Source organism: Antechinus flavipes, chromosome 3, assembly GCF_016432865.1.
Source record: "Antechinus flavipes isolate AdamAnt ecotype Samford, QLD, Australia chromosome 3, AdamAnt_v2, whole genome shotgun sequence".
In the NCBI taxonomy this organism is placed as follows: Eukaryota; Metazoa; Chordata; class Mammalia; order Dasyuromorphia; family Dasyuridae; genus Antechinus; species Antechinus flavipes.
The window spans coordinates 172,029,181-172,055,309 of record NC_067400.1 but is presented as its reverse complement, the minus strand read 5'-3'; the positions used below and the strand labels follow the sequence as shown (position 1 = coordinate 172,055,309).

The 26,129-nt window shown below is 35.6% G+C and overlaps 1 protein-coding gene and 1 long non-coding RNA gene across 4 annotated transcripts in view; one reads left to right on the top strand and one right to left on the bottom strand.

The window, feature by feature from the left end:
• Positions 1 to 359: 359 nt before the first annotated feature.
• On the bottom strand, positions 360 to 3,621 carry LOC127553492 (uncharacterized). 2 transcript variants are annotated; one of them, XR_007951754.1, is made up of 2 exons: positions 3,525 to 3,621; positions 360 to 2,915 (listed from the first exon to the last, which is right to left on the bottom strand). It is a non-coding gene; the product is annotated as an uncharacterized LOC127553492 (long non-coding RNA). The 2 variants fall into 2 exon arrangements; XR_007951755.1 differs by lacking the exon at positions 3,525 to 3,621 and adding an exon at positions 3,210 to 3,505.
• A 146-nt stretch (positions 3,622 to 3,767) lies between these two features.
• Positions 3,768 to 26,129, top strand: part of GRTP1 (growth hormone regulated TBC protein 1) — a 68,372-nt gene continuing 46,010 nt past the window's right edge. The window contains exons 1-4 of one of the 2 annotated variants that reach the window (XM_051984237.1): positions 3,768 to 4,672; positions 6,455 to 6,606; positions 18,668 to 18,826; positions 22,356 to 22,480. In XM_051984237.1, the coding sequence (XP_051840197.1) occupies positions 4,614 to 4,672; positions 6,455 to 6,606; positions 18,668 to 18,826; positions 22,356 to 22,480 (495 nt within the window). In that variant the 5' untranslated portion in view covers positions 3,768 to 4,613. The remainder of the gene's footprint in view (positions 4,673 to 6,454; positions 6,607 to 18,667; positions 18,827 to 22,355; positions 22,481 to 26,129) is intronic. The other variant, XM_051984238.1, reaches the window with a different exon arrangement.

Here is a 26,129-nt window from a genome sequence, read left to right as displayed (position 1 = left end):
AGGATTTGTAATTGAATCAAAGGCTCTGGCATCCCAGAAAGACAACCCCAGGAGGGGCTGGGAATCTGAAAGGAATCACAGATCAATAGGAAATAAAGTTTCTTAAAGGGACCACAACCTTCTTCACTATGACAACTCTCTAAGATAAGGACCACAGATATTAATACTCCTATGTAACAAGTGAGAAGACTGCCAGAAGTCATATGCTTAAATGGTAAGGTTAGGACTAGCCTTAGGTCTGAAGACTTGTGAGTTCTTTATTCTTGTCAATATTCTACCAAAGGAGGCTGTGCAATGATTTCTGATAAATGGATTATCCATCAAACTGTAATACTGAAGAAACTGAGCAAGACAAGAGATTAGAGTCCAATTCAAAAATTTATTAAATGGAGAGAAATACTGGGACCAATGGATCCATGTTTGATCCCAGGGCTATACCAGACTATCATCTCAAAGAGTCTAGCCCCGAGTATCGGGACAGCAAGCTTTTTTATAGGATAACAAGAACAATGTCATAGTGGGGGAAGCACCTAGATGGGGATAACCTAATGGTGGGGGAAGCCCCTAGGATGACACAATGGAGGGGGGTTACTGATATTCTAATGACATCTAAAATGGATAAACCTTTATCTTGTCAAACATTAAGAAGGAATGTCTATAACCTAAATATATAAAACCTTTATCTCAAACATTAAGAGGGAAAGGTTATAACCTGAGACAGAATAACTAAATAGGACAATTGGGGAAACTAGGTCAGGACATCAAAATGTAACTTTGGCTCAACAAAACAGATCCCTGACTGACCCTAGTTTGTAATAATTTTTTAAAGCAATTCTTTAATTTCAATATATTCAATTATAATCTGTCCAATGTGTATTATTAATGTTTTTAATTATTTAGAGGTCCGAATTAGGAAATTCAAATGCTTGAATTCTCTACCTCTATATTTACTCTGAAGTTACACAATGTCCTAAGACATTGGGTCTTAGAAAAACTTTTAAACAAGGAAAGTTATATAAGTAAAGAGAATACTATGGCTGCTCAGTTAAGCCTAAAGTCTTCAAGCTTTTTATATTTACACATCTAGCAAAGAGTGAATTCATGAGTGACACCCAGGAACGATGGCTTTAGTAAAATAATTACTAAACTGTTTAGTATTCTTCAAGGTTACTTAGAATTCAGAAGAGGGAAAAGGTTTCTATAGCATGTTTTAGCTTTAGTGTATTTTCTCATAAAAACAAATTCTTCATGATTGGGTACGTAGGCCAGTCCACCCATAATGTGTCAAAAATAATTCACATTTTTATAATAATTTGTTAGTTAATAAGCATTTATTAAGTGCCTACCATGTGCCAGATACTGTGCTTCAACTTAATGAAAATACAAAGAAGAGCAAAAAAACTATTCCTCTAAAGGAATTCATGCTAATAGGAGACACTTGCAAGCCATTATGTACAAACAAGAGATTATATAGGGTAAATTGGAGATTTATTTTCCATCATTTTAATATGTACAAAAATAGTATGTTTCAAACATACTATAAGCTATATCAATGATCATTTATTAAGCTCATACTATGTGCTAGGGACTATACTATGTATAAGGGATACAGATATCAAGGAACTTGCATTTTATTTGTGGAAACAACATGTAGGCTTCTAAGTATATACAAATATTATTATTCCCATTTTACAAAAGAGAAACTCAAATTTCAGAGATTAAGTGAACTGACCCAAATCAATGTAGTATGCATTCATACTCATAGTTTTATTAACTTTAGGTTCAAAACTTAAACTACCTAAATAATGTTTTTATATAAACATTGATTTTATGTTTAGAAGCATTGCACTATTTAACCTATATTGGATTATTTGTGTCTAAGGGAGGAAGAGAGGAATGTAGAAAAATTTGGAACACAAGGTTTTGTAAGGATGAATGTTGAAAACTATCTGTGCCTGAATTTTGAAAAATAAAAAGCGATTATAACATTGATTCTATGGGGAAACGCAATCTAAGGAATCCATTCAGTCATACAAATATGAATGGAGACTCCACCAGTGCAACAAAGCGGGAAGAGTGATGGGAGATAAGGGACACCAGACATTTAACTCTACACATTTGCTTTAGTGAAGATACCTATTTAGGTTAATTCTTTGACAAAGAACTGAGAAATACATTTCAGTAGGGAATGAAGTGATAAAAGTAATTTGTAAATCAGGGCTACATTAGGGAAGATAAAACCTTAGTAACAATAAACAGTTTAATTATTTGCCTTTTTAAAATCCAAAAGCAAAAGACAATTTTATCTGTGTATTTCTGCAGAAAAGTACAGCAAGTACCTAGGTTTCTGACTCATGTTCCCAAGACTATGAAATTATGATGTCTGGAAAAATGGCAGCAAAGTTGCAAAGAAGGAACACGGAGGAGGGAGAAAGATTAACACGTCTTCCTAATTATCTCCGTTTTCAGCTGGGAGCGATATCTCAGGTCATCTGGGTTTAACCAACAAAGTGGCCTCCTTTACATCCATACAAGTCAGTCATGAAGAATTTATTTCTTTTGAAAAATATCATCTGTTAATCTTTTCTGTAATCATTGTTCGACTACTTTACAGGCTGTTTCTCTGGCAGCAATTATAATTTTCCAAAAGCTGGCTCACTGGAAAGTCAGGATTTGATTAAGGGTGTGGAGGCAAGAGGAGTAGGAAGAAGATTATGGCTTTGCCTCTTTTCGTTCAGTTTCTCACTCTGTTTCAGGCAATTAGCTATAAGCCCCTGGGGGTGTTTTCGTGGCTGCTTCTAGGAAGGCGGAAATGAGGCATACCACATTTAGGTGGGTCCTCCAATGTAGAGAGGGATACAGGATTGACCAATTTTGAGGATGTTGAAATGATGTAGTTAGACTTGTTTGCACGTCTGAAAGGTTTGAAGGAAGAAAAGAAAAATAAGTAGGATTGTTGTCTCTTCTGCAGATGCACAAGCCTAAAGCATGAATTTCGCCTTTATCAGTACAACAAAAACTTTGCATTCTATCAAGCCCAGGATTTTAAAGAATGGGGTGGGGAGGAAGGGTAGCAATTTCTTTCCTTAAAAAGCTGGCTGGACGCTCCGCAAACCACGAGTAGTTGAATTCCACCGGTGGTCAGGGATTTACAGGATTCCACGACAACTCCCTGCCTTGTTTCCTGCACTGTGGCTTGCTTTACTCACCCTGAGATCCCCCTCCCCCACTGGGGGGGTGCCAACCAGCTGGTATTTGAGTCGTCTGGCTGGATCACTGAGCACCAAGGTCGGTCGTTTCTTACTGGTATTTGGGTTAGGTCCGGTTTTTTCAAGTTTTAATTTTGGTGACGCTCCCTTCCCCACCCCACACTGTGAAGTCTCTCTCTCCCTTTCTTTCTCCCTCTCCTTCCCCCATCTCTATTTCTCTGTATGTGTCTCTCCCTCAAACACACACACACACACACACACACACGCTCGCTTTCCCCTGGACTGGAGGAGAGTTCACATACACGTACAACTTACAAATACCAGTCCAAGGAGCACGCTTCCAGCCCGGAATCACAACAGCTGCTAAATCAGAGGAGGGGCCCACAAGTCCCGGTCCACCCGAGGACCGCAGCCGCTTCTAGTTTTTTCCTAGTTCCCTCAAGAGGTTAGCAGTGACTGTCATCACATCCCCTAAAGTACGCTGGTGGCCCCAGCTAATGGCGAGTCCCCTTTCTGCTAAACCCATTCCCAATCCAGCTTCTCCAGTAGCTAAATAAGAGACAGAGGGGTGGAGATACAGGCTCCGCCCTCGACGTTTGACTGACAGCCTGGGTCAAGGCGAAGGGAAAAAATGAGACGTGATCGAGGGGGAAGCGAGCTAGATGCTGGTGGGAAGTCAGAGCGAGCAGGTTAGGAGCGTGTGACTGGATTTGTGCGCTGCTACCTTTGGGGACCTTGCTCAAGTTTTCCTCCTGAAGTTTTCTGCTTTAGGGCCACAGTTTGACCTAAATCAATCAGGGCCAGGTGCAACCTCCGTGCCTCTTCCTGCACCTTTGTAATTGGCTGCTTCCAGGTCTTTTGGTGAGAGCCAAAGAATCGAGGCCGGAGGGAGCTGAAAGCATGCAAATGCGGCCGAAAGCCTGCCCACAGCTCCCGGAGTCCTAAGTGATGGGCGCGCTCCTAGTCCATTGGGCTTCCTTGGCCCTGCTCCCTCCTCCTTCTCCTGCTTGCTCTATCTCCTCCCAAAGGCTGTCAGGCCAGAGAGGAGGCAAGTAGCTTCTAGGATCCCAGGCGATGAACTTTGGACCCTGCACCACCCATCTTCCATTGGTCTCCTGCTTCCTTCTCGGATCTGGCTCCAGTAAAGGCTACGGAGGCCGCTTCCCTTAGTGAAGACACTTTTCGCTCCAGAATTTAGCGTGCCGGTGGTGCTGCCCAGCACCGAGCGAGCGAAGAGCAGAGAGTCTCTTCTCCAGTCCTAGCCGGTCCTCTCCGCTCATCCCAGCCCCCGCGGCCTCTCCTTCCACCCCAACTCTTTCGCGCCCCCATTCCGCCCCTGCCTCACATTGGGACTCAGTTCCCGAACTGCAGCTCCCACTCACTAGGAAGTCACCGCTGCCTTCCATGGAAACTGGGCGCAGGGAGGACGAGGCATCGCAGGCAGCCAGGGAACGGATCCCCAGGTATCTGCAGTGGGTTCGGGGCTTCCTCCCCCGGCCCTTCTGGTCTGTCACTGAGAGGGAGGGCACGAACAGCCGGCGGGACTTGCAGGTGTGCGCTGTTGGGTTGCGCGGAGTTGGGTTGAGCAAGGAAGATGGTGCAATTGTGGCATAGCATTCTGATCGTCACTGAGAGGTGATGCGCTTCTTTGGCCATATTTTTTTCCCCCTAGGCAGTTTTTTAGTGAGCCACTCTCCTCCACAGGAGGCATGCTCCCTCTCTTCCCCCCTCCCTCCGCTCCTTTCCTTTCTTCCCTTCCCCCTTCTCTCTTCTTCCCTCACTCTCTCCTTCTCTCTCTCTCTCTCTCTCTCTCTCTCTCTCTCTCTCTCTCTCCTTCCTTCCTTCTCTCTCTCTCTCTGTCTCTCTCTGTCTCTCTCTCTCTCTCTCTCTCTCTCTCTCTCTCTCTCTCTCTCTCTCTCTCTCTCTCTCTCTCTGTGCCTGGCACAGTTCTGGTCGTTATATTTATAATCACTTCACTTGGAATAGTATCCAGAAGCCTCCCTTCTAGTTGGCAGAACGACAGTTTCTTTCCAGGAGCACAGGGTTCATTCTAGGGGCCCACACATGCTGTTATAGTGCCACCTGAGTGGGCTGGAGAACCTGCTAGCTGGCTCAACCTATTTCAATCGCTGGAGTTTCCTTTTCAGAGGAAGGAAGAGAAGATAGTCTCTCAATAAGAGAGTATTTGATAGTTAATGGTTCCTTTCCGAAAATTATTGACTTAAAAAGGGATCTTAAAAAATTACCCTTCATTTTATAAATGAGGAAACCAAGTCCTAATGACTTGTTGAGATCACAGCAAGCTAGTCCAAGAGCCACAACTGAAGGAAAAGCAAATTGGAAGGGAAAGTTCTAGTAATAGAAATAATAAATGAAGAAGAATAGCAAATAGTTGCCATTTATCTAACACTTTAAGATTTGCAAATAATTTTTTTTAAACAAATATTATCTCATTTTATCCTCACACCCACCCAGGAAAATAGATGGTAATATTCCATTTTACAGGTGAGGAAACCCAGCCAGAGAGAAATTAAGTGACAAGATCAGGGTCACACAGCTGGTGTCCCAGGCAAGATTTGAATACAAATCTGGATACCTTGTACAAAAGAAAGACTTCAATTCCAGCCCTGGCTCAGTTACCAAATTCTTGGCTCTGTTCTCCTACTTGGTACTGTTTTTCCTCAGTCAAAAATAGTTAAATATTAAGTATTGGCTTATAAAAGACAGCCTGTGTCTTTTTTTGTCCACATAGCCTTGTGTTGATCTGCTAAGGCAGATCTCCTAGGTGTAAACAGATGATTAGCTTAAGTTTTATATATATATATATAGCTTCAGACTTTGTTTTTGGATTTTAAACATACCTAAGTTAATGATAAAAATTTTTCTTATAATAAAGAAACACGTGTTTCAAAATTTTATTCTGTCTATCCCAGTTTTCCAAGCATTGGGAATGTATCCTTTTCAGATTGTTGTATGTATATATATCCAATATTTGTATTTTCTTTCAAATTCTTGAGATAAGCTTAATGAAGTTATTAGCAGTTATCATCTTTATATTTTAAATTATTATTAATCAATTCCATAAGTATTCATAAAATGAATTCCAGGTATTTCTGAAACAAAAACAAAGATACCCTCACAGAGCTTTTATGGGGATGGAAGGGAATGAAAAAAATATTTATACAAAGAAAGAAATGCGAAATATTTACAAAGTTAATTGTAAATGTTTCCTTTCCAAATATCAGAATCGATCCGTATGGATTTGAAAGGCCTGCAGACTTTGATTATGTCTCTTATGAAGACTTTTTTTCCACTTACCTGAGGATTCTCACTAACAGAGCAATCAAGTGGTCAAAGCTTTTGAAAGGAAAAAATAGTGTCCAGAAAAGTATGAAAGGTGAGTTTTAACTTGGTGTATACATACATAAGTTGATGTATACCAACATAAGTTCATTCATAATCTCAAGTGCTATTTTTAAAATGGAAAAATTTATGTTGTCTAGCAACTTCAGTGAAATTGATATGTGCTTTTTTGGCTTAAATATTTTTAAGGCTATACAGTTGAACTTAGGTACCATAAGGCAATTACTTATCCAAGTAGTAAGAGTTGTGGAGGGGGACACTTAAGTCTTTCCTCAAGGAGATTCAGTGGGACTTTAACAGTTAAGTAGCTTTTCTATGGGATAGAGAAAGAAGGTGAAAATCGATGTTTTTTTCTCCTAAAATTTTGAAGCTTCAAGGACTTAAACTAAATTGAGGCTTTTGAATTGTTTATTGAATTGTCTCTGTTCTTACTTTCTCCTCTCTGGTGGTTGTCCTCATTATTAGGAAAACTTTCAAAGGGTTTTGTGCATTTTTACGGCATTCTTTTCAACAATAGAGGGGTAGAGAATAAAAGGGAGAAAGAGAATGAAGGATTTAGAATCAATTAAGAAAAAAATATTTATTTAGCATTTACTATATGCAAGTCATTCAGTCATGTCTGACTCTTTGACACCTGGTATGGGGTTTTCTTGGTAAAGATAATATAGTGGTTTACCATTTTCCTCTCCAGTGGATTAAGGTAAATAGAAATTAAGTGACTTGTCCAGGATCATATAGCTAATGAGTACCTGAGGCTGGGTTTGAACTCAAGTCTTCTTGACTCCAGGCCCTTTGAGCCACATAGCAACAATAAGTGCCAAGCATTGTTGAGTTCTAGAACATAGAAGAGGGAGAGAGCTAGGCTCATATTCCACCTTTGACACTTACTGTGTGAGCAGAGGAAAAGCCTCATTTTTCTCATTTATAAAATGGGCATATTAACAGTCAAAGTATTTTCTCCCTCATAAGGATCAAATGAAAATTTCAAACCTCAAAACAATATATAAAGGTCAGCAATTATTACTATCCTCTAAGAACACTTCCTCCACTAAATCAGATTGTAAAATGTCTTTTATTAATAGTTTTTAAAATAATCAAACATTTATGTGATACTTTAAAGTTTGCAAAGTAATTTGCATCCATTATCTCATTTGAGCCTTATAGCAACTCTTCAAGATACCAACTGCAAATGTTATCTCTATTTTTATATATAAGATAATCAAAGCTGAGAAACTTTAAGTGACTTTACCAAGGTCACACAGTTACTACGTGTTAAAGACAGGAATTGAACCCAATTCCTTCTCACTCCAAGAGCTGCACTCTGGGTTTATATTACTTCTAGGTTGCCTTCACCAATTCAAAGTGACCCAACTAATAAATGACAGCTACCTGTCTCTCTCTGAGTGTTAAATCAGTGTTGTTTCTCCTATTGCATCTCATTGCTTCTTGTTTATTTTAAGATTCTGCTTCTTATATCCATGCTACTTTTCTCCTTTTTTTTATATCCTTTTGAATACTGTGTTTAACCTTATTTTGGGGGTTTGATTTTTCTTTTTCTTGGGTGACAGTTGTAGAAGACTGAAAGCATAAGCAGATTGGAAAAGATTAAATTTAAAGAAAATTGTTATGCTTGGACTGATTATGAATTCATAAACCCCAAGAATTTTCCCACCTTTAGTTTTCTAGGTTAACGTCAATATTATCAGCTTTGTGTCATCCTAAGGTGGGTCTGCATGGGACTAAAAAATTTGAGTTTATTCTGGAAATTAGTAATCAAGTAGATAATTTTAAAGAAGTACCTCATTATTTTAATATGCACACACTTAAAATTGTCATACATACATACAAATCACCTTGTCTTACTCCTTAACTTCTGACTATTTTTGGCTCTTCATTCTTTATTTTATTTTCCTCTCTGGAGATTCATCTGTGCTTTTAAAAAAATCCTTTGTAATTTTTCCTTTCATCTTCATTATTTCCCCCATCATCATGTCTTCAGGTTTTAAGTAAGAATAGACTTAATTTTCCCTCTCCATTGTTGCTATCTCTTAACTCACAATATTAGCCATAAATATAACTTTTTCTTTTAGCATAAGCAGAATATGTATTGATCATTTAGTGTTACAGTTGGATATTTCTTGTTTTTTTCAGTTTAATATCGAAAGGTGGAGTGATTTTAATGTCTTTTTTTTCTCAAATGAAAATGGACTGTCTCCCTCCTTCAATCCCCAAATTAGAAAAGAAAACACACACACACACACACACACACACACACACACACAACAAACACATGTAAAAATTCCTGTTACAAACATATCCAAGCAAAACATTGTTTTGACCATGTCAGAGAAAACCATATGCTTTATCTTGTAATCTATGACCTATTAGAAAATGTATAACTTGTCTCTTCATGAGTTTTCTCAAATCTTGGTTTGATCATTGTGTTGATAAAAATTCATAAGTCTTTTAAAAGACTTTTAAAAAAAGACTTAAAAGTTGATAATCTTTAAAATATTGTTGTTATTGTATGGAATATTTTAATTGTTCTTTTTATCTCTTCATCTGTTCTTACAAATCTTTCCAGGTTTCCCTGAAACCATTAAAGAGGGATATTATTATAAGGGAAAACATTCATTTATGTCCACTGACTAGGAAAGAAGTAACCGAAAGTAATAGCAGCACCTTCAAATCCAATAAGGCCTCTTTGATTAACTTTTAACCTCAGCTCTCAGTCTTATACAGATTTTATTAGTGGAAGATATATTTTGTAAAGGAAAAAGGATGGTGAAACCTGAATAACCTTCTGGCTTCTCTTATGTTCTTCACAGTATGGCTAACTGATTTTTTCTTTTGCTAGGAATCTTGTAAGTTTCCAGAATTTTGTATATAAAATGCAATGGAAAGAACATTCTTTTTTCCCCCCCTGAAGCAATTAGGGTTGAGTGACTTGCCCAGTGTAGGAAGTGTTAAGTGTCTGAGGCTAGATTTGAACTCAGGCCTAACTGACTTCAAGGTCGGTACTCTACACACTGTTCTACTTAGCTGCCCCAAGAATATTCTTTAAAGTATGAAAATAAGAGACCCTAGAGATTTTCTCACCTTTTGAATTATCTGTGCTACTGCTAAACCCTTTTGATGTAGATAATTGAAAGTTGGTTGTATTGATCATCTAGTATCTTTAGCCATTTGAGTTGGATCTATCATGTTACCCCAAGTCATAATTTTTGATCCGCTAAAAAACTAATGCACTATTTAGGGAAGAATAAGAATTTGGATGGAAAATTAAATAATTTAATTCTCATCTGCAGAAATAGATCTACATTATAAATTTAAATAAGATTCTTGCTACCAAAAAATTCCAGAAATGATCTTAATTCTATACTACAAATTAAGCTATAATAAATGCAAAGAGGTTACAAAATTAGGCAGATGGCATCCAATAAGGATATGTATTTTTTGAATATATATATTGCTTAAAACATTGAGAAACTCTCAAACTCTCATATGATATTAGTTATAATATCAATATCTTTTGATACTGAGGAATTAAATGATTTTGCCTAGGGTTACACACTCAGTTTTTGTCAGAGGTGGGACTTGAATCCAAATCTTGCTGATTCCAAGGGCAATGTTTTATCCACTATTTTATGCTACTTTCACATACATACATACTAAACACATGTGTATATGTATACATACACATACATATATGTGGTTGAGTCATTTCAGTCATATCCAACTCTGTAATCTTATGCGGGGGAGGGGAGCAAAAATTATCATTTCCTTCTCTCACTCATTTTACACATGAGAGAATTGAGGTAAACAGGGTTAAGTGTCTTGCCCAGGTCACTTAGCTAGTGCGTGTCTGAGGCTGGATTTGAAGTCATAAAGATGAGTCTTCATTCCAAGCTCAGTGATCTATCTACTTTGGTAGATAGCCATCTATACATATATACATTCATACATATATATATATGTATATATGCCTATATTTGTATATTTAAACATGTAAAACATAATTCAATTACATATATAATATCTATATCTATCTGTGTATCTGTATGATGAAAATGAATGTATATATTTTAGTACAGTCATGTTATACCAGGCAAAAGATAGAATGAGTGATGGGAATTCATCGAGGTTTTCCTGCTTGATGCTAGCTACTTCAGTTATAATATCAAAAAACCAGTCTAGTGTAAACAAGCCATGTTAGTTTTCTAAATTTTGTTCCTAAATCCACTCCTGACCTCATGATGTTTGTAAAGTTTTTAGCAAAGTGCCTAAAACTATGTCTAATTAGTAGTGGGGGTTTAATACATGGTTTTTCAACTCTTTTCTCCCTTGTGATCTCATCTCAACAAACAATTATTAAGCATTTGTTATATTATATTAGACCCTGATCTATATGCTAAAGGTGCAAAGACAAAAATGAAATAGTCCTTGCCTTCAAGGAGCTTCTATTCTGCTGGGGAACACAACATGTACATAAATAAGGAAATGATAAAGTCATTTCAGGAAGAGAAAGTACTAATAGTTGCCTGATTTCTGTTTCTTATACTAACATCTCTACAATGGGGGAAAATTAGGTGTTCATATATCCACCCCACAGGTGTTATGGAAAATTAATGGATAACATAAGAAATAGGAAAAAAAAAAAAACCAGAAAATTATGTGGAGTCATGTTTTTAATGGGTTATTTTTTTGCTTAAAAATAATTCACCAAGTATTTGTAGGTTTTTTAAATGATTGAATATGAAAACAGTATTATATAGCATTGTTAAAGGAAAATAAAATGGCTACATTATTTTAGTTAGAACATGTAGCTTCTTTTCAACGTGAGTCAACGTACTCAAAATAACAATGTTGTACACTGAGACTTGGACATAATTTTTTAAAATAACTTTTTATTGACAGAACCCATGCCAGGGTAATTTTTTATAGCATTATCCCTTGCACTCACTTCTGTTCTGATTTTCCCCTTCCTCCCTCCACTCCCTCCCCCAGATGGCAAGCAGTCCTTTACATGTTAAATAGGTTACAGTATATCCTAGATACAATATATGTGTGCAGAACCAAACAGTTCTCTTGTTTCACAGGGAGAATTGGATTCAGAAGGTATAAATAACCTGGGAAGAAAAACAAAAATGCAAGCAGTTTATATTCATTTCCCAGTGTTTTTTCTTTGGGTGTAGCTGCTACTGCCCATCTTTGATCATTTGAGACTGAATTAGCTCTCTTTATCGAAGAGATCCACTTCCATCAGAATACATCCTCAAACAGTATCATTGTTGAGGTATATAATGATCTCCTGGTTCTGCTCATTTCACTTAGCATCAGTTCATGTAAGTCTTGGGCTTGGACATAATTTGAACGTCAGCTACACAGTGTCACTTTTGTTCTGAGGTAACTTAATGAAAAATAGATTGGCTCAAGTTTCATCAACCCCTCCATTGCTCTCTTCTCTATTTATATGTTGGTTAGAAATTGTACTAGTTTCACTTTTCCACTTATCTTTCACTCATAGAAAGTACTTCCTAAAGAACTAATTAGATTTAGTTTTTAGGGGAAAATAAAGTAATGTATGAATGAATATTCCCATGCTTGTGTCTAATATTACCCATGAGATAAACATTTGAAATAGGATAAAGAACGTGCTAAAACAAATGGAAATTTAGCAAAATAAATTTTGCCTGAAAGGAAGAATTGTTTTCCTTCTCAAATTTTATACTGATTTCTAGGCATTTGCCATTAACCATCTGGTATAAAGATTTCTTCTAAAGAAAGCTTTCCCTTAGTTTCTTTTATCTCCAAATTTCTAACAGTACAGCTGCCATTTAAAATAACTATTTAAAATGCTTAATCCATATACTGGAGTCAATATGAAACAATTCTCTTGATTATGCCACTTAGAACACAATTTTTGTGCTAAGCTTTTTTACTTTTAAATCTACCAATTTTAGTTTTTTCTTTTGCATGAGGATCTCTCTTACTTGAAAATGAGTATTTAACAATTAGTCCAATAATATGGACTTTTGGAATATGTGCTTTTTAGGAGAGTTTAGAGTAATCACTGAAATTGAAATTCAGGATCCAAAAGTTTTGAACATTATTCCTATACAAATCTTTTAAATGATATTCTGTAAAGAAAGATGTATACAGATTTGCTTGGTAGAAAGAGCATTGAATTCAGAGTCTGATATAAATTAAAAATATTAGTAACAAACTGTACTTTTCTGGACCTATAAAATTAGAAAGTTGGATGAGTGGTCCTTAAGATTCTTTCCAGATCTAAATCCTTTTACATATTTAGCTGAAGTTCTCCATCAAATCCAGAGAAATTAATTAATAAATAAACATTTATTAAGTGCCAGGCACTGTGCTTAGCCTTGGGATCAGAAAGTGTTAGACCTAGAAGAGACTTTGGAGAATATCTACACTAATACAACTTGGGCATTTATTGAGGGCCTGTGGAAAATAGTATAAAAGATGCCAAGGACAGGGATTAAAAAAAAGAAATAAAATCATTGTTCCTAATCCTGTAGAAGTGCCTTCAGGTTACAATGGAAACAAAGTGTAGGAAAATAATTTGAATTCAAATTCCATTTTTGCTGCTTATTTCCTGTGTGACCCTGTTTCCTAACCTCTAAAATGTCTAAATTGGACCAAGTAATCCCTAAGGTCTTTTGTGAACTGTATACATATAGAATATCCCAAAAGTCTTAGTGCAATTTACCAAAGCTTAAAACTTTATTAAGACTTTTGGAATACCTTGCATATGAGAACAATTATAAAGTGACATTTGGATTTATGTATTTTTGTGTATTTTTATAATTTATGTATTTCTATAAATTGCACATGTTGAATGACAAAGCCAACCAGCATTTATTAAACTTCACTTGGGAGAAAAACAAGGAATAATTTATATTGCAGCTATCTTGTGCTAAGCTAAAGTGCATAGAACCTGGCTATGCAAAGCTCTCAAGATCTTTTTGCATTCTCTAAGGAGAGACATATATCAATATATAAAAAATAAGTAACAGGCCAGAATGTCCTAATAATTGTTTAACAACCAGCTCTCCTGGAGGAAAAGTGTACCCAGGACACTTTTAACTTTAACCCAAATTATTAACATTTTCTTTGTCACTCTCTTAAGTATAGACAATTTTTAAAAAACCAACCCCTTATTTATAGTTTTGCTGATTTCCAAAGGTAAATACTTGGCACCAAAAATTTAGCAATTATCAATCTGATCTGAGCTTTGGTCACTGCATCACAAAGTAATACAATGTAATTTTAGGGAAAGAAAAATAAGCAGCTGTCAGGATCAAGAGAGGTTTCATATGAAAGGTTTCACTTGAGCTAAACCTGGGATTCAAAGGGGATGAGTGGAAAAGGAATGGGAAAATAATTCACATATGAAGAACAGACTATGTAAAGTTGATACACAGGTGAGATGAAATGTTCACTTTGAGTAATAGTAAAGGGATCAGTCTGACTAATCCACATGGAATATTTGAATGGAAATGATGTATAAAAGAACTGGGAAAATAGGTTTGAATCAGGTTGCAAAGAGCTTCAAATGCTGAAAGAAGGGTCTATATTTGATCAGAGGCAATTTGTAGCATAGAGGCAATAGAACACCGGGCTTAGAGTCAGGAAAACCTGAATTTAAATCCAGACTCAGATATTTATTAGCTGTATGACCTTGGACAAGTCCACCAACTCAGAATCCAAATAGATTCACAAAGACTTGGACACAACTGAACAGCAACTTTTAAAATGGCAATAAGATTAGCCCTTTCTTCCCAGGGTCCTCCCATTGTGAGGACCAAATAAAGCAATTGGCACAATAACTGATGCTTAGCAGATACTATGCAATGCCTATCAGCCTTCTCCCATTTTATAATTCAGGAATTGCTATGTGGAGGATAAATTGGAGAGGAAAGATACTGAGGAATAAAGATGAATTTTGAAGCTATTATAATAGTCCACAGGAGAAGTAATGAGAGCCTGAACTTCAGTGACAGCTTTGTGACTATAGAGGAGACATGTGAGAGATGTTGACAAGATTTAGCATCTGAGTAGGTATATGGAATTGAGAAGAAATAAAGATGACTCCAAGAGTACGAATCTAGATCACTGGAGTGATTGTGGTACCTTTCACTGAAATACAGAAATTCTAAAGTTGGATATCACTCTCCTGGCAGTGGGAAATGAGTCTGTTTTGGGCATGATGAGTTTGAAGTGTCAACAGGACATCCAGTTTGAAATGTTGAATAGACAGCTGGTGGTCACAATGTGTTTAGGTAAGAGTATATAGACCTGAAAGTCATATGCATAGAGATGATGCTCAAATCCTTGAGAAAGGGAGGGAGGGAGAAAAGGAGGGAGGGAGGGAAGAGATGAAAGTGAAAGTGGTTCAGGACAAAGCCTTATGGTACCCTTACAACATGGGATTGAATGTGGATTAAAATCCAGCAAAAGAAATTGAGGAGTGAATAACCAGTGAGAGCAATGTCACAAAAACTGAGAAGAGAGAGTATACAAGAAGTAAGGATGATTCAAATATCAAATGTTACAGAAGAATTGAAAAGCATAAGAACTAAGATTTAGCAATTAAGAGATTAGTGATAAAGAGTACCTTCCTCTGAGTGATATAAGATCAGAAACCAAGTTGCATGAGATTGAGGAGTGAGAGAAGAGATTGTAGAAGTGGTAAATATAGATAATTTTTTCTGGGAGTCTGGGATGATAGTTTGAGTGGGGTGAAAGGTTCTGGCTACTGGGTTTTGTTTTTTTTATGTTTTGTTTTATTTTTCAGATGGAAGACACCTAAATGTTCCTGTAGATACTAGGAAATGAACCAGTATATAGGCAGAGACTGAATATTAAAGAAGAGACTGAGAAGGTTAGAAAGATTGACCTTGCTTAGAGAAAGGCTACTTCTTAATCAAAGACTGGAATAAAGGAGGGGAGATGGTTCTATTTTAAGAGATTTAATATGTAAAGTTGAGACTGATAGTTCTGTAGTTTATGGCAAGTGGGCTTTCTTTTCTCAATAAAGTCAGAGGCAAGGACCTCTGCTGAGAGACAAGGGACTCTCTGCTGAGAGAGTGTATAGGAAGTGACAGCTACAATTATGAACAGGAAAAGGATTGTCTTGCTTAGTTAGGATTGTTAAAATTAGATAATATAAATTTGTAGGAGACCTGTCAGTGTGATTTCATGATTTCTTTCAATATTATTCAGTGGTACATGAAGAGAAGGACAGAGGATGTGAATAGTGGAAAGAATCCAGTATTAGACTATAACAAGTCATGTAGGATAAAGGAATTCAAGAATAGAAGATAATGTAATATAAATGTTTGATTATATGATCAAGATTCACAAGATAGAAAAGTGAATAGCTGGGATTGGAGATCATGAGGAAGAGGGAGGAGATATAATAAATTCAGCAGAAGTTAGGCATAGGTTGGGATGAAATGATAAAGTATGTGGCGCAATAAAGGAATTTTAATATTCTTTCACAAAAGTACAACACTTAAGGGTTATGATAAAATTAAGAGTGTGACTGTTCTCATGTGGCATGAGGTAGAATAACGTGATGAAAGTTGAGCACATTGAGGAAGTGGAAAGCTAATTTGCAGAAATATTAAACAATCTTGACATAAACCATCCATCATAGATTACAAAGGTTTGCCATTTATTATTTGAAGTAGCTCACAGACTTAAACTATGAATAAGCAAGGCAGAATCTGGTGATTAAGATGCTTGCTTTTGTGGGGACATAACTTTTTTATACCTCAAAGAGAAGAAGGGGAAATAAAGGGAAGACAAGGACATGTAATGAGCTGTTGAGACTTGCTTATAGATGCTAACTGGACAATCTAGGAAAACTGAATTTTCATCATGGTTGATAACTGGGGCTCGTTTTATAAATTCCTGTCAATACAGTGATTGAGTTCACATCAATAGAGACTTAATAAATGCTAGTTAACTGATTGATTGGCAATAGGGATCTAACAATCTGCCAATTCTCTAATTCTTTTTTATATGTGGTCATGAAAGAAAATGAAATCAACTGTAGAAAGAATGGCCAGTGTGCTATGTCTGCTGAAACAATCAGTTCTTCATGAGTACCAGAAATTAGTTAAGAAAGACTTCTGAAGAACTGTAAGATGTTCTTCAAAGGCAATTATAGATATGTATTGGAAGATAAATGGGAACATCCAAAGAAATGCATAGAGATGCTAATTTAAAAATTTTGTTTGCTTCCCATATAAATGAGTCCTGAAAAAAGCATTAAGTGCTTCCTAAGAGTCACATATGTGTTAGATGCCAGTAAGACAAATAAAACAGTCCTTGGCTTCAAGGAGCTTACATTCTAACTGGAGTAGACAATACACACTTAAGTTGAATGAATAGTAGTCAGGGAAGGGAGTTTTAGTCTAGAAAAGGAGTTGGTTCTTAACATTTGTGTGTATCATGGACCTTTTTGGCAGTTTGGTGAAGCATATAAATTCTTCATGAGTACCAGATTGATATTTTCCCCTTTTATTTATTTATTTTTAGCATTTAAAAAAAGTTTGAGTTCTGTAATCTCCCTTCTTTCTGCCCCTCCTCCATTCATTGAGAAGACATGCAATTAAATATTAGTTATACATGTGAAATCATACACGTTTTCATAGTAGCCATATTGCCCCAAAAAAGGCAAAAATAATTTTTTAAAGTATGTTTCAATCTGCATACAGAGTCCATCAATTCTTTCTCTGGAGTCCTTTGGAATTGTAATGGAATATTGTACTGATCAGAGTAGCCAAGTCTTTCACAGTTGATCATCATTACAACATTGCTTTTATTGTATAGAATGTTCTCCTGATTCTGCTCATTTCAGTTTATATCAGTTCATATAAGTTTTCTCCCATGTTTTTCTCAAACCATCCTGCTCATCGTTTTTTATAGCATAATAGTATTATTTTACAATCATATACCACAACTTGTTCAACCATTCCACAAATGATGGACATCCGTCTCAATTTCTTTTGTCACACAAAAATCTGCATGTATTTTCAGATGAAGAAATTGAAACCATTTCTAGTCATATGGAAAGGTGTTCTAAATCACTATAATCAGAGAAATGAAAATGAAGACAACTCTGAGGTACATACCTCTCAGATTGGCTAAGATAACAAATGTTGGAGGGAATGTGGGAAAACTGGGACACTGATACATTGTTGGTGGAGTTGTGAATTGATTCCACCATTCTGCAGTATAATTTGGAACTATGCTCAAAGGGCTATCAAATTGTGCATACCCTTTGATCCCAAAGTGTTTTACTGAGCCCGTCTCCCAAAGAGATCATAAAGGAGGGAAAAGGACCCACGTGTGCAAAAATGTTTGTGGCAGCCCTTTTTGTAGTGGCAAGAAACTGGAAACTGAATGGATGCCCATTAGTTGGGGAATGGCTGAGTAAGTTGTAGTATATGAATATTTTAGAATATTATTATTCAATAAGAAATGATCAGCAGGATGATTTCAGAGAGACTTAGAGAAACTTACATAAACTGATGCTGAGTGAAGTGGGTAAAACCAGGAGATCATTGTACATGGCAATATAGCAAGATTATACAATGATCAATTCTGATGGACATGACTCTTTAATAATGAGATGATTCAGGCCAATTCCAATGCAGCTAGGTGGCACAGTGGAATAGAGCACCAACTCTGAACAGGAACTCCAATTGCCTCAGCAAAAAAAAAAAAAGTAATTTTTTGCTTTCTTTGAATGTGCCCAGAACTTATAGCTTATTGATTGATGGTTGATAACTTAATTATTTCAGCATTAATGTAGAATGTGTATTATTTGTTGATTCTGCATATTTTCTCTTTAAAAGTTGGGTTTGGGAGTTTGTGTTTTTGGCAATCGTATATTAGGTTTTTATTGTTGTCTTTAAGTTTCTGTGTCAAGAGCTGGGAGCATTTGAATTTCATTACCATTTGTTCCAAGAACCTTTTTCCTCTAGATTTTGAATTCTTCTTGAGCTTTGTCTTTTCTTTCCAAAGCTTACTATGTGTCTGTTTTCTTCTTTCAGTAAAACGCTATGTAAGGAAAGGTGTTCCCAATGAACATCGTGCATTCGTCTGGATGGCCACAAGTGGAGCGCAGGCACAGATGGACCAAAACCCAGGATATTATCGGAAGCTGCTAGAAGGAGAAAGAAATGATAAACTAGTGGAAGCAATCAAGACAGGTGATGCCCTCATCGTTCCTACTCCTAACCAATGGCAGTGTGCATTAAATGATATAGACTAGACAGTACTGTATGGGATAGCAAGCTTTGCTCCCACAGCTTGACTCTTGTTTAATTAAACTTAGCACCAGCTAATGAAATTATATTGAATATAACAATGAAGATCAACAAATTGACTATAAAAATGAAGCTCAATAAATAATATTGAGTATTACAATGAAGATCAACAAATTGCTCTTAATTTGAAAATGCAGCTCATTTAAGAAAATGTTTTTGGTGATTTATGAGGGAAAAATAAATATGAAGCAGTGTGGTGGAAAGCTAGTGATTAAGACTAGTATGACCTCAGTCAAACAAACTTTAAAAAAGGTCTAGGTTTCGCATTGTATCCAGGGCCATTTCCAGTCATCCTGATCAATATCTGGCCACTGGACCCAGATGACTCTGGAGGGGAAAATGAGGCAGGTGACTTTGACCAGCCTTCCCTCACTTAAATTTAGTTCACTTGCATATCATGGCATTGCCTTCCTGATGTTATGTCTCTTTGAGAATAAAAGACAAACAACAACAACAACAATGAAAACTAGTATCTGAATCAGAAGACCTGTGGCTCAAGGCAATAAATATATTTAAATTTTAGATTCAAAACATCAGAATAAGTAAAGATTGGTACTGGAAGGGAATACCCTTCCCTAAATGATCCCTACACCAATAAAATCACAGGTTTTGCTTTTAAAAAGGAAAAGGTGGAGATGAAAAGTATAAGTAGTTAGAGGGCATTTGAATCCAGAGGACTTGGGTTCAAAATTTTCTCCTGACACATATTTGTGTGACTTTGGACAATTTTCATATTCCCTCAGTGCCTCTAGGCAACCATTTCAGACTATAGGTTATAACTCCACCTTGGCAAAGGCAATTCCCTCTCTCCTCACTAGGAAAATTACAAGTCTAGAACAATAACAACAAAAAAAGCTGTGTTGAACATTTAGGAAAGGGAGATAGGAAGAATATACAAATACTTGCATTTATTTTTAGAATCTCCTTTTTGGTATCAGTCTACAAATTTCCCAGGAAGCTGATTTTCTAGGATCTTATTTACTTCCATGTTATTCATCTGTTATCCTTGTGCTCATTTCATCGTCTTGGAATTAGTTATTATTAAAGTATCAATGGAAGATGATTCTTAGCAGTTGGTTTTCTCATTTCATATGGAAGAATCAAATTTTTTGAAGCTGTAACACAATTCAAATACCAAGATATGAGAGTTTTAAAGACTAAACTAAAATCATGATTAGTGATATTTTAGAACTAACTGTTCAATAACTCCCCCCAAAAATCCATAGTCTTTATTCACTGAAACAATAATTAAATGAAAATTAATTCTTTGTATTAGTAGGAAATTTTGATTTAATCATCCATTTGGTTGTATTTTATTTATAAAGTTTTTCAAAATATTCCTACTACCCATAGACATCTCATTTTATATCCTTCCATACTATAAATGACAATCAGTTGTCAAATAGTGGAATGAAGAGGAGTGAAAGTGGAATGTACTGGTTGAGGTAACTTATTTTTTAAAAATCACATCCTGTACTGTGTCAATGTCCTTTTGAAATAGCTCTACCTCTTAGAGCTTGCTCTTCCGGAGAGAAATAAAATTTATTGGAGAGCAAATGAACTTTTAGTGATGTAAGTTCAGAAGAACCTGTAATTATTCAAAAGTTACATTTCCTTGGATAGCAATGAGACTTTGCTCCAGTGTGTCCTTCGTTACAAATAGCCTGGTCCTGTGATCATATTGTGACTCTTTTCTTCAGCACCTGAAGCTCAAAGTTCAAAGGGTCTCCAGTGAAGGCCAGAGAACTGGGAGCTGACCAGGAATGCTGGTAGTTGGTTGTAAACTTGTCCCCAGATTTCAGAATTCTTAGTCAGCTGAGGTCAAGACAGAACAAATGTACAGCCAAAGGTCTCATAGCATAAGTGGCATCTGACTCTCCAGATTAGCAGAGGTAGGCGGTTAATCACTCACCATGGCTAAAACAACTCATTTGGGAAAGAATGATCAGATTAGGAAAACAGAATGGGATGTTGTTGTTTTAAACTTGTCTGGTCTTCTGTCTCCTGAATTAATAAAATAAAATAATTTTTAAAAAATTCTCCAAAGTTCTATCTAGCTGATAGATCTGATTTGATCTGAAGCTGATAATGATCTGAAGGTCTGAGTTTCATGTAAAATTGTATCCATTATGATTATCATAAATAATGGAATTGCAAATACCTATTGGTCTAAATGAGAATTTCCACTTCCAGATTTGGAGAGGGAAAAACATAAAATTGATATTGAATCTGAATTCTCACTGTTTATGTACAAAATTAATATTTTTTTAAAAGTTTAAAAAAAACAACAAAGAAAAACATTTAAGAATCAATTTTAAAATGTTGCTGTTTATTTGAATGATGTTAGCACAGTCAGGATATAATAGTTCTGTTGACAGTTCTCTACCATTGTAGCAAAGAATAAAAAAGAAAAAAAAACAGTAATTCAGGAAAACCAACCAATAATAAATTAGCTATGTTTGACAACATGTGAAGTGTTCCCTAAACATTATCCCCTCCTCTCATCCCACTTTTGCAAAGAAATGGAAAGGAAGATTCATATTTAATCTCACTTAATTTTGTTTTCAATTTCTATATTTCTAGAAGTCTCTCTTTCTCTTCTAATTGATAGAATTATGATTTCTTTTCCAAATCCCAGACAGAAAGTTTTTGACTGTTATTGTTTGACTACATATTGTTTATGGAGTTAAAAATCTTCTTTAACTAAATGTACCTTAGTTTTTAATCATAAAAATAACTTGGAAAAAAGAAAATTGTAAGTGGAGAGAGTAGGTATGGTGGGGAATTTGTTTACAGTCATAGAGAAGGATGGGGAGGGGATGAGACAAAATTCTGTGGCACTTTTACCTCTTTCTTTTTCTCATACATGTTCCTATGACCCTTAGAACATGGATGCCCTCAAATATGAGTACCAAGAATCCCATTCATTCTGGTCCTATTTCATGGTTTCCCTGCAAAGAGCTTCAGGGCTATCCAGCTTTGAGTTGTAACATATAATGGAGCACACAGTTTTGGGTTTTTGTCCAGCAATCTCCAATGATCCTTTGTCACTTTGTCATCTGATCTTACATTTCCATCAGTAGACTCAGTAGAACACACGGAGTGTGTTCATTTCTTTCCCTGATTTGAGGGAGTGAGTTCATATGAGCCAACTATAATGAAAGGAAGCCATAAAGGGTCCGAATCCAATAGTGGAATCATCCATCTTGCATCCTTGGGGATTGTAAAATTTCCTTTCCTCAAAAAGAACTGGATTAATTGAATACTAAATAAAATACAAAAATATTGCAGGTCATGGTCCTGAGCTTTCCTAGTAGGTATATATGTTAAACATACCTTCATTATGAGCACATGTTTTTCTCTGTCTTGCCAGTTCATATCATCCTCTTATTCTTCTCCTATATATCTGTAGACATGAACAGGACATTTCCAGACAACGTAAAATTCAGACAGACAGCTGATCCCTGCTTACAACATACCCTATATAATGTATTGGTAGCATATGGACATCATAATCAAGGTGTAGGATATTGCCAGGTAAGTATAGTTTAAACTACTCTAAATAATTATATTCCATAGATGAAAAAATGAAAGTCCTAGATATATTGAACATTAAGAACTATGTTTCTTGCAGATACAAAAATGTAGCCAGAAGTCCTCATGGAGTTCACCACAATTCATTTTGCTGTTAGCTGGGCTGGCAATTTGTAGGGCTGGCTCCTTGCAGGGTACATAGTCTCTTACTAGACCTACATCTTGGTTGTTTTTCCTAAGGATTCTGTGTGTTGGCTAGAAGGGACAGTGGGTCAATCAGGTCATTCAGTGGTCATGTTGGCTCCTCATCAGTCTCCAATACTGCTTTTGCTGATGCTTTTAAGATACAACATCTCTATTGGACTGATCAATCAGCTTATCTCTAGAGCTTATTTTTTGATGGGTAAATTGTACATTGGAGTGTCACTAAGCTTTTTCAACATATTGCCAGCAATGAAGACATTATTCCTTTCCTCAAAAGTCCTTTCCTACCATGTGCTACTTAGGATAATTATTTTCATGTTGCCTGAGGGTAATTAGTTTCAATCCAGTTATTTTTACTTTCCACATTCCTTTGTGAATTTTAGACAAGGAGCTAGAAACAAAGGTATAAATGCTTTCTGTGACCTGGAAGCATATTTGTTATCTTGCTGGCTTCTTCATATTGTCAAGAAAAATATTAATACTATACTCCAAGTTTTAGGCACAGTCTTCAAGAAACAATTTTTTAAAAATTATTCTAAATACTAGCATTTTTATCTTAGAGAAGTATCCAAACAGGCATAACACTCCTCTCTATCATGACTTTAGATATCTCTCTCTCCAAGAGGATTTGAAAGTTACATTTATAGAAATTCTGAACAAGTAAAAGATCATTATATATATTAAAATACAATTTGGGATTAATATTCCAAAATAATAGACATTATTTGATACCTTGTTTGACCACTCCTTTAAACTATTCTCCTCGAATAATCAAAGACACTTTCTTCCTGAAATCAGTATAATATTCCTTAAAATCAATGGAGGAAAAGAGTAGTTTAATAGCCCCATCACTCTAGGAGGTAAGAAAGCAATGATTTAAACAAAGCAAGAGTTAAATTTGGTTATTACCTTGACCCATTCCATCATCTTAGCTCTTATTCTTAACTCTTTATACATTTTCAAAATAAGAAAAGTTTGAAAAAAGCTTTTCAATCTGAATAATACAATTTTCATTTGAGCTAAGGAAGTTTTTAATATGCTTCCATAATATGCAATTGAGTTACTCACCTCTCCAGTCTTTCAACTGTTCACCTGAAAGTCTTCTCACTTTTACCTTTCAGTGTCTCTGACTTTTAGCCTCTACAGACCTTCACGTTTTTGCTGGTCTCATTGGGGCTCCACCCATCCCTTGCATGTATGTAAAATACTTTACAAATTTTAAATGCTATTAGCCAGTTTTAAAAATGTTTAATGTGAAGTGCCTTTTTTTTTGTAATTGAATTATAGTATCTGAATGTTAGCCTGTCTTTTATAAGGCTCATGGAAAGCATTTTCAGGATAATTCCAGCAGCAAAATGATGTATAAAGGATAAGCAAAATGATATGTAATAATATTATTTCATTCTTCTCATTTTTTATGACATTCATATACAATGACCTTAAATTCCTAGAATGAATCTCTGTCTTGCTATTATTCTTTTATGCTTTGTTATTCTTCAGATAGTTACATAGGTGGATAAAATGATTTCTTTCTATAATTGAATGACTTTTTATTGTCTTGTTATTTTTTAGTGTTATGGATTTAGAATTAGGAAGTTAGAATCCAACCTTAAGCCTTTACTAGGCAAGTCATTTAACAGCTGTCTGCTTGGTTTCCTTATCTGTAAAATGGTGATAATAATAGCATCTGTTTCCTAAGATTGTTGTGAGAATTATATGAGATATTTGTAAAGTGCTTTGTAAACTCTAATGCACTATATAAATGCTAGCTATTATTATTATTATGTAAACTGTCAAATAAGTAAAAAAAAATTCCTGCTTTTTGTAATCGAAAGAGACTATTGGGATCAAAGATCATTTTCTGTAGCTCATTAAAAGTATCTTTAAGACAACCAAGCATGATGTCCTAGTCCTACATGGTTTTGATATTATTACTAATATAGCTAACATTTGTAAAACCTTTAAGGTTTCATCATATTTTTAGTTTTCAGTATAAATTTGCATGAATTACTGGGGGAAAAAATTCCTTCCCAGTGGGCCACTTATAAAATGGATCAGTTTGGAAAACATCTACCTCAACACTTACTGAAGATATTTTGAGTCAGACACCATAATTTATGTGTGTATGTGTTCTCTATTATCTGATTTTTCTCTATGATGATGCTTTCTAAATTATTGTGCTCATTAGAGATCAAAGGTCAAAACATCATGCTAGGAAAAAGCCCAGGAGAGTTTTAAGGTGTGGGCCAAACTTCTGTTCTGTAGACTTTGCTGGCTGCTGAAGTACTTCCTCCTGGAATGTTTTCAGAAGAGCCATCTTTTATGACCACTTTGTGAAAGTACCAAACAGGTTCCTGTCACCATGGTTGCAGGCATCTATCTGCTGTCATGAGAACTGAAAAGCAGCTTTTGAGATTTTTAGGCTTTTGTGCATGAGACACACAGAGATGAAAGCCAGACTGACTTTGAGATTTTTTGCAAAGAGCCAAAACTGAGTTCTGCAACATTGTTCTAGTAACTTGCTTGATGTAGAGGTCTGCCCAACTGCATATGGTTGATTTTTAATTTTGTGACTCCAGTTGGAACAATGTTTTCTTTTGCTTCTGGGCACAATTTGAGGAACCCAAGGCCATTTAGCTGCCTGTTATCACAGATTAGTTCCGGGGGAAAGGAAGGAAGGAGAGGGAAAACTAAGGAGCGAGGAATGAAATAAGAGATGCTTTTCAAAAAGCCAGCCTCAAAGAACAGTAATAGATACTAGTTATCACTGCATCTAAATAATTCACAAGATTATATTTTTACACATTCTTTTGTCTACAAGTAAGTATTGAATGTAAAAAGCCAAGACTGTTGTTCCTGTTAGACTTGATTAGACTGAAACATTATCTTTTATTACCAAGGCTTATTTATTTTTTCTTCAACAAACTTTGGTTCTATATTTATAGTGTTTTGATCTCCAAACTTTGCTGTATATTTCTGTCAATCATTATAACTATTTTTAAAAGACTTTTTCCTCTATCTACTATTTATTTCCATATGGATTTTAGCTATACAGTATATTTTATGCTTTATGATAATTTTTATACTATTGAATTACAGGGTATCCTAAAAGTCAGTGCAATTTTAAAAGACTTTTGAGACACTCTGTATTTTGGATTAAGCCTTGGGAAAACTTGTTGTAAGTTGTGTGATTTCTTCTTTTAATGCTGTCATTATCATGAAATTTCATAAATTATGAAATTATGAAAACTTATTAAACATCAATATTCAAAGGAAATATTGGAAATTGGTTAAATATCTCTTCCTTTTTCCCTCCTAGACTTTTCCAAAGATATTATGTCCTTGATTGTAATTCATAACCAAACAGGATAGAATGCTTATCGCTTCTAATTTTATATTTTGTTTTTATTATGTCTATATCTGGAGTATTATATTTATTGAATCAAAC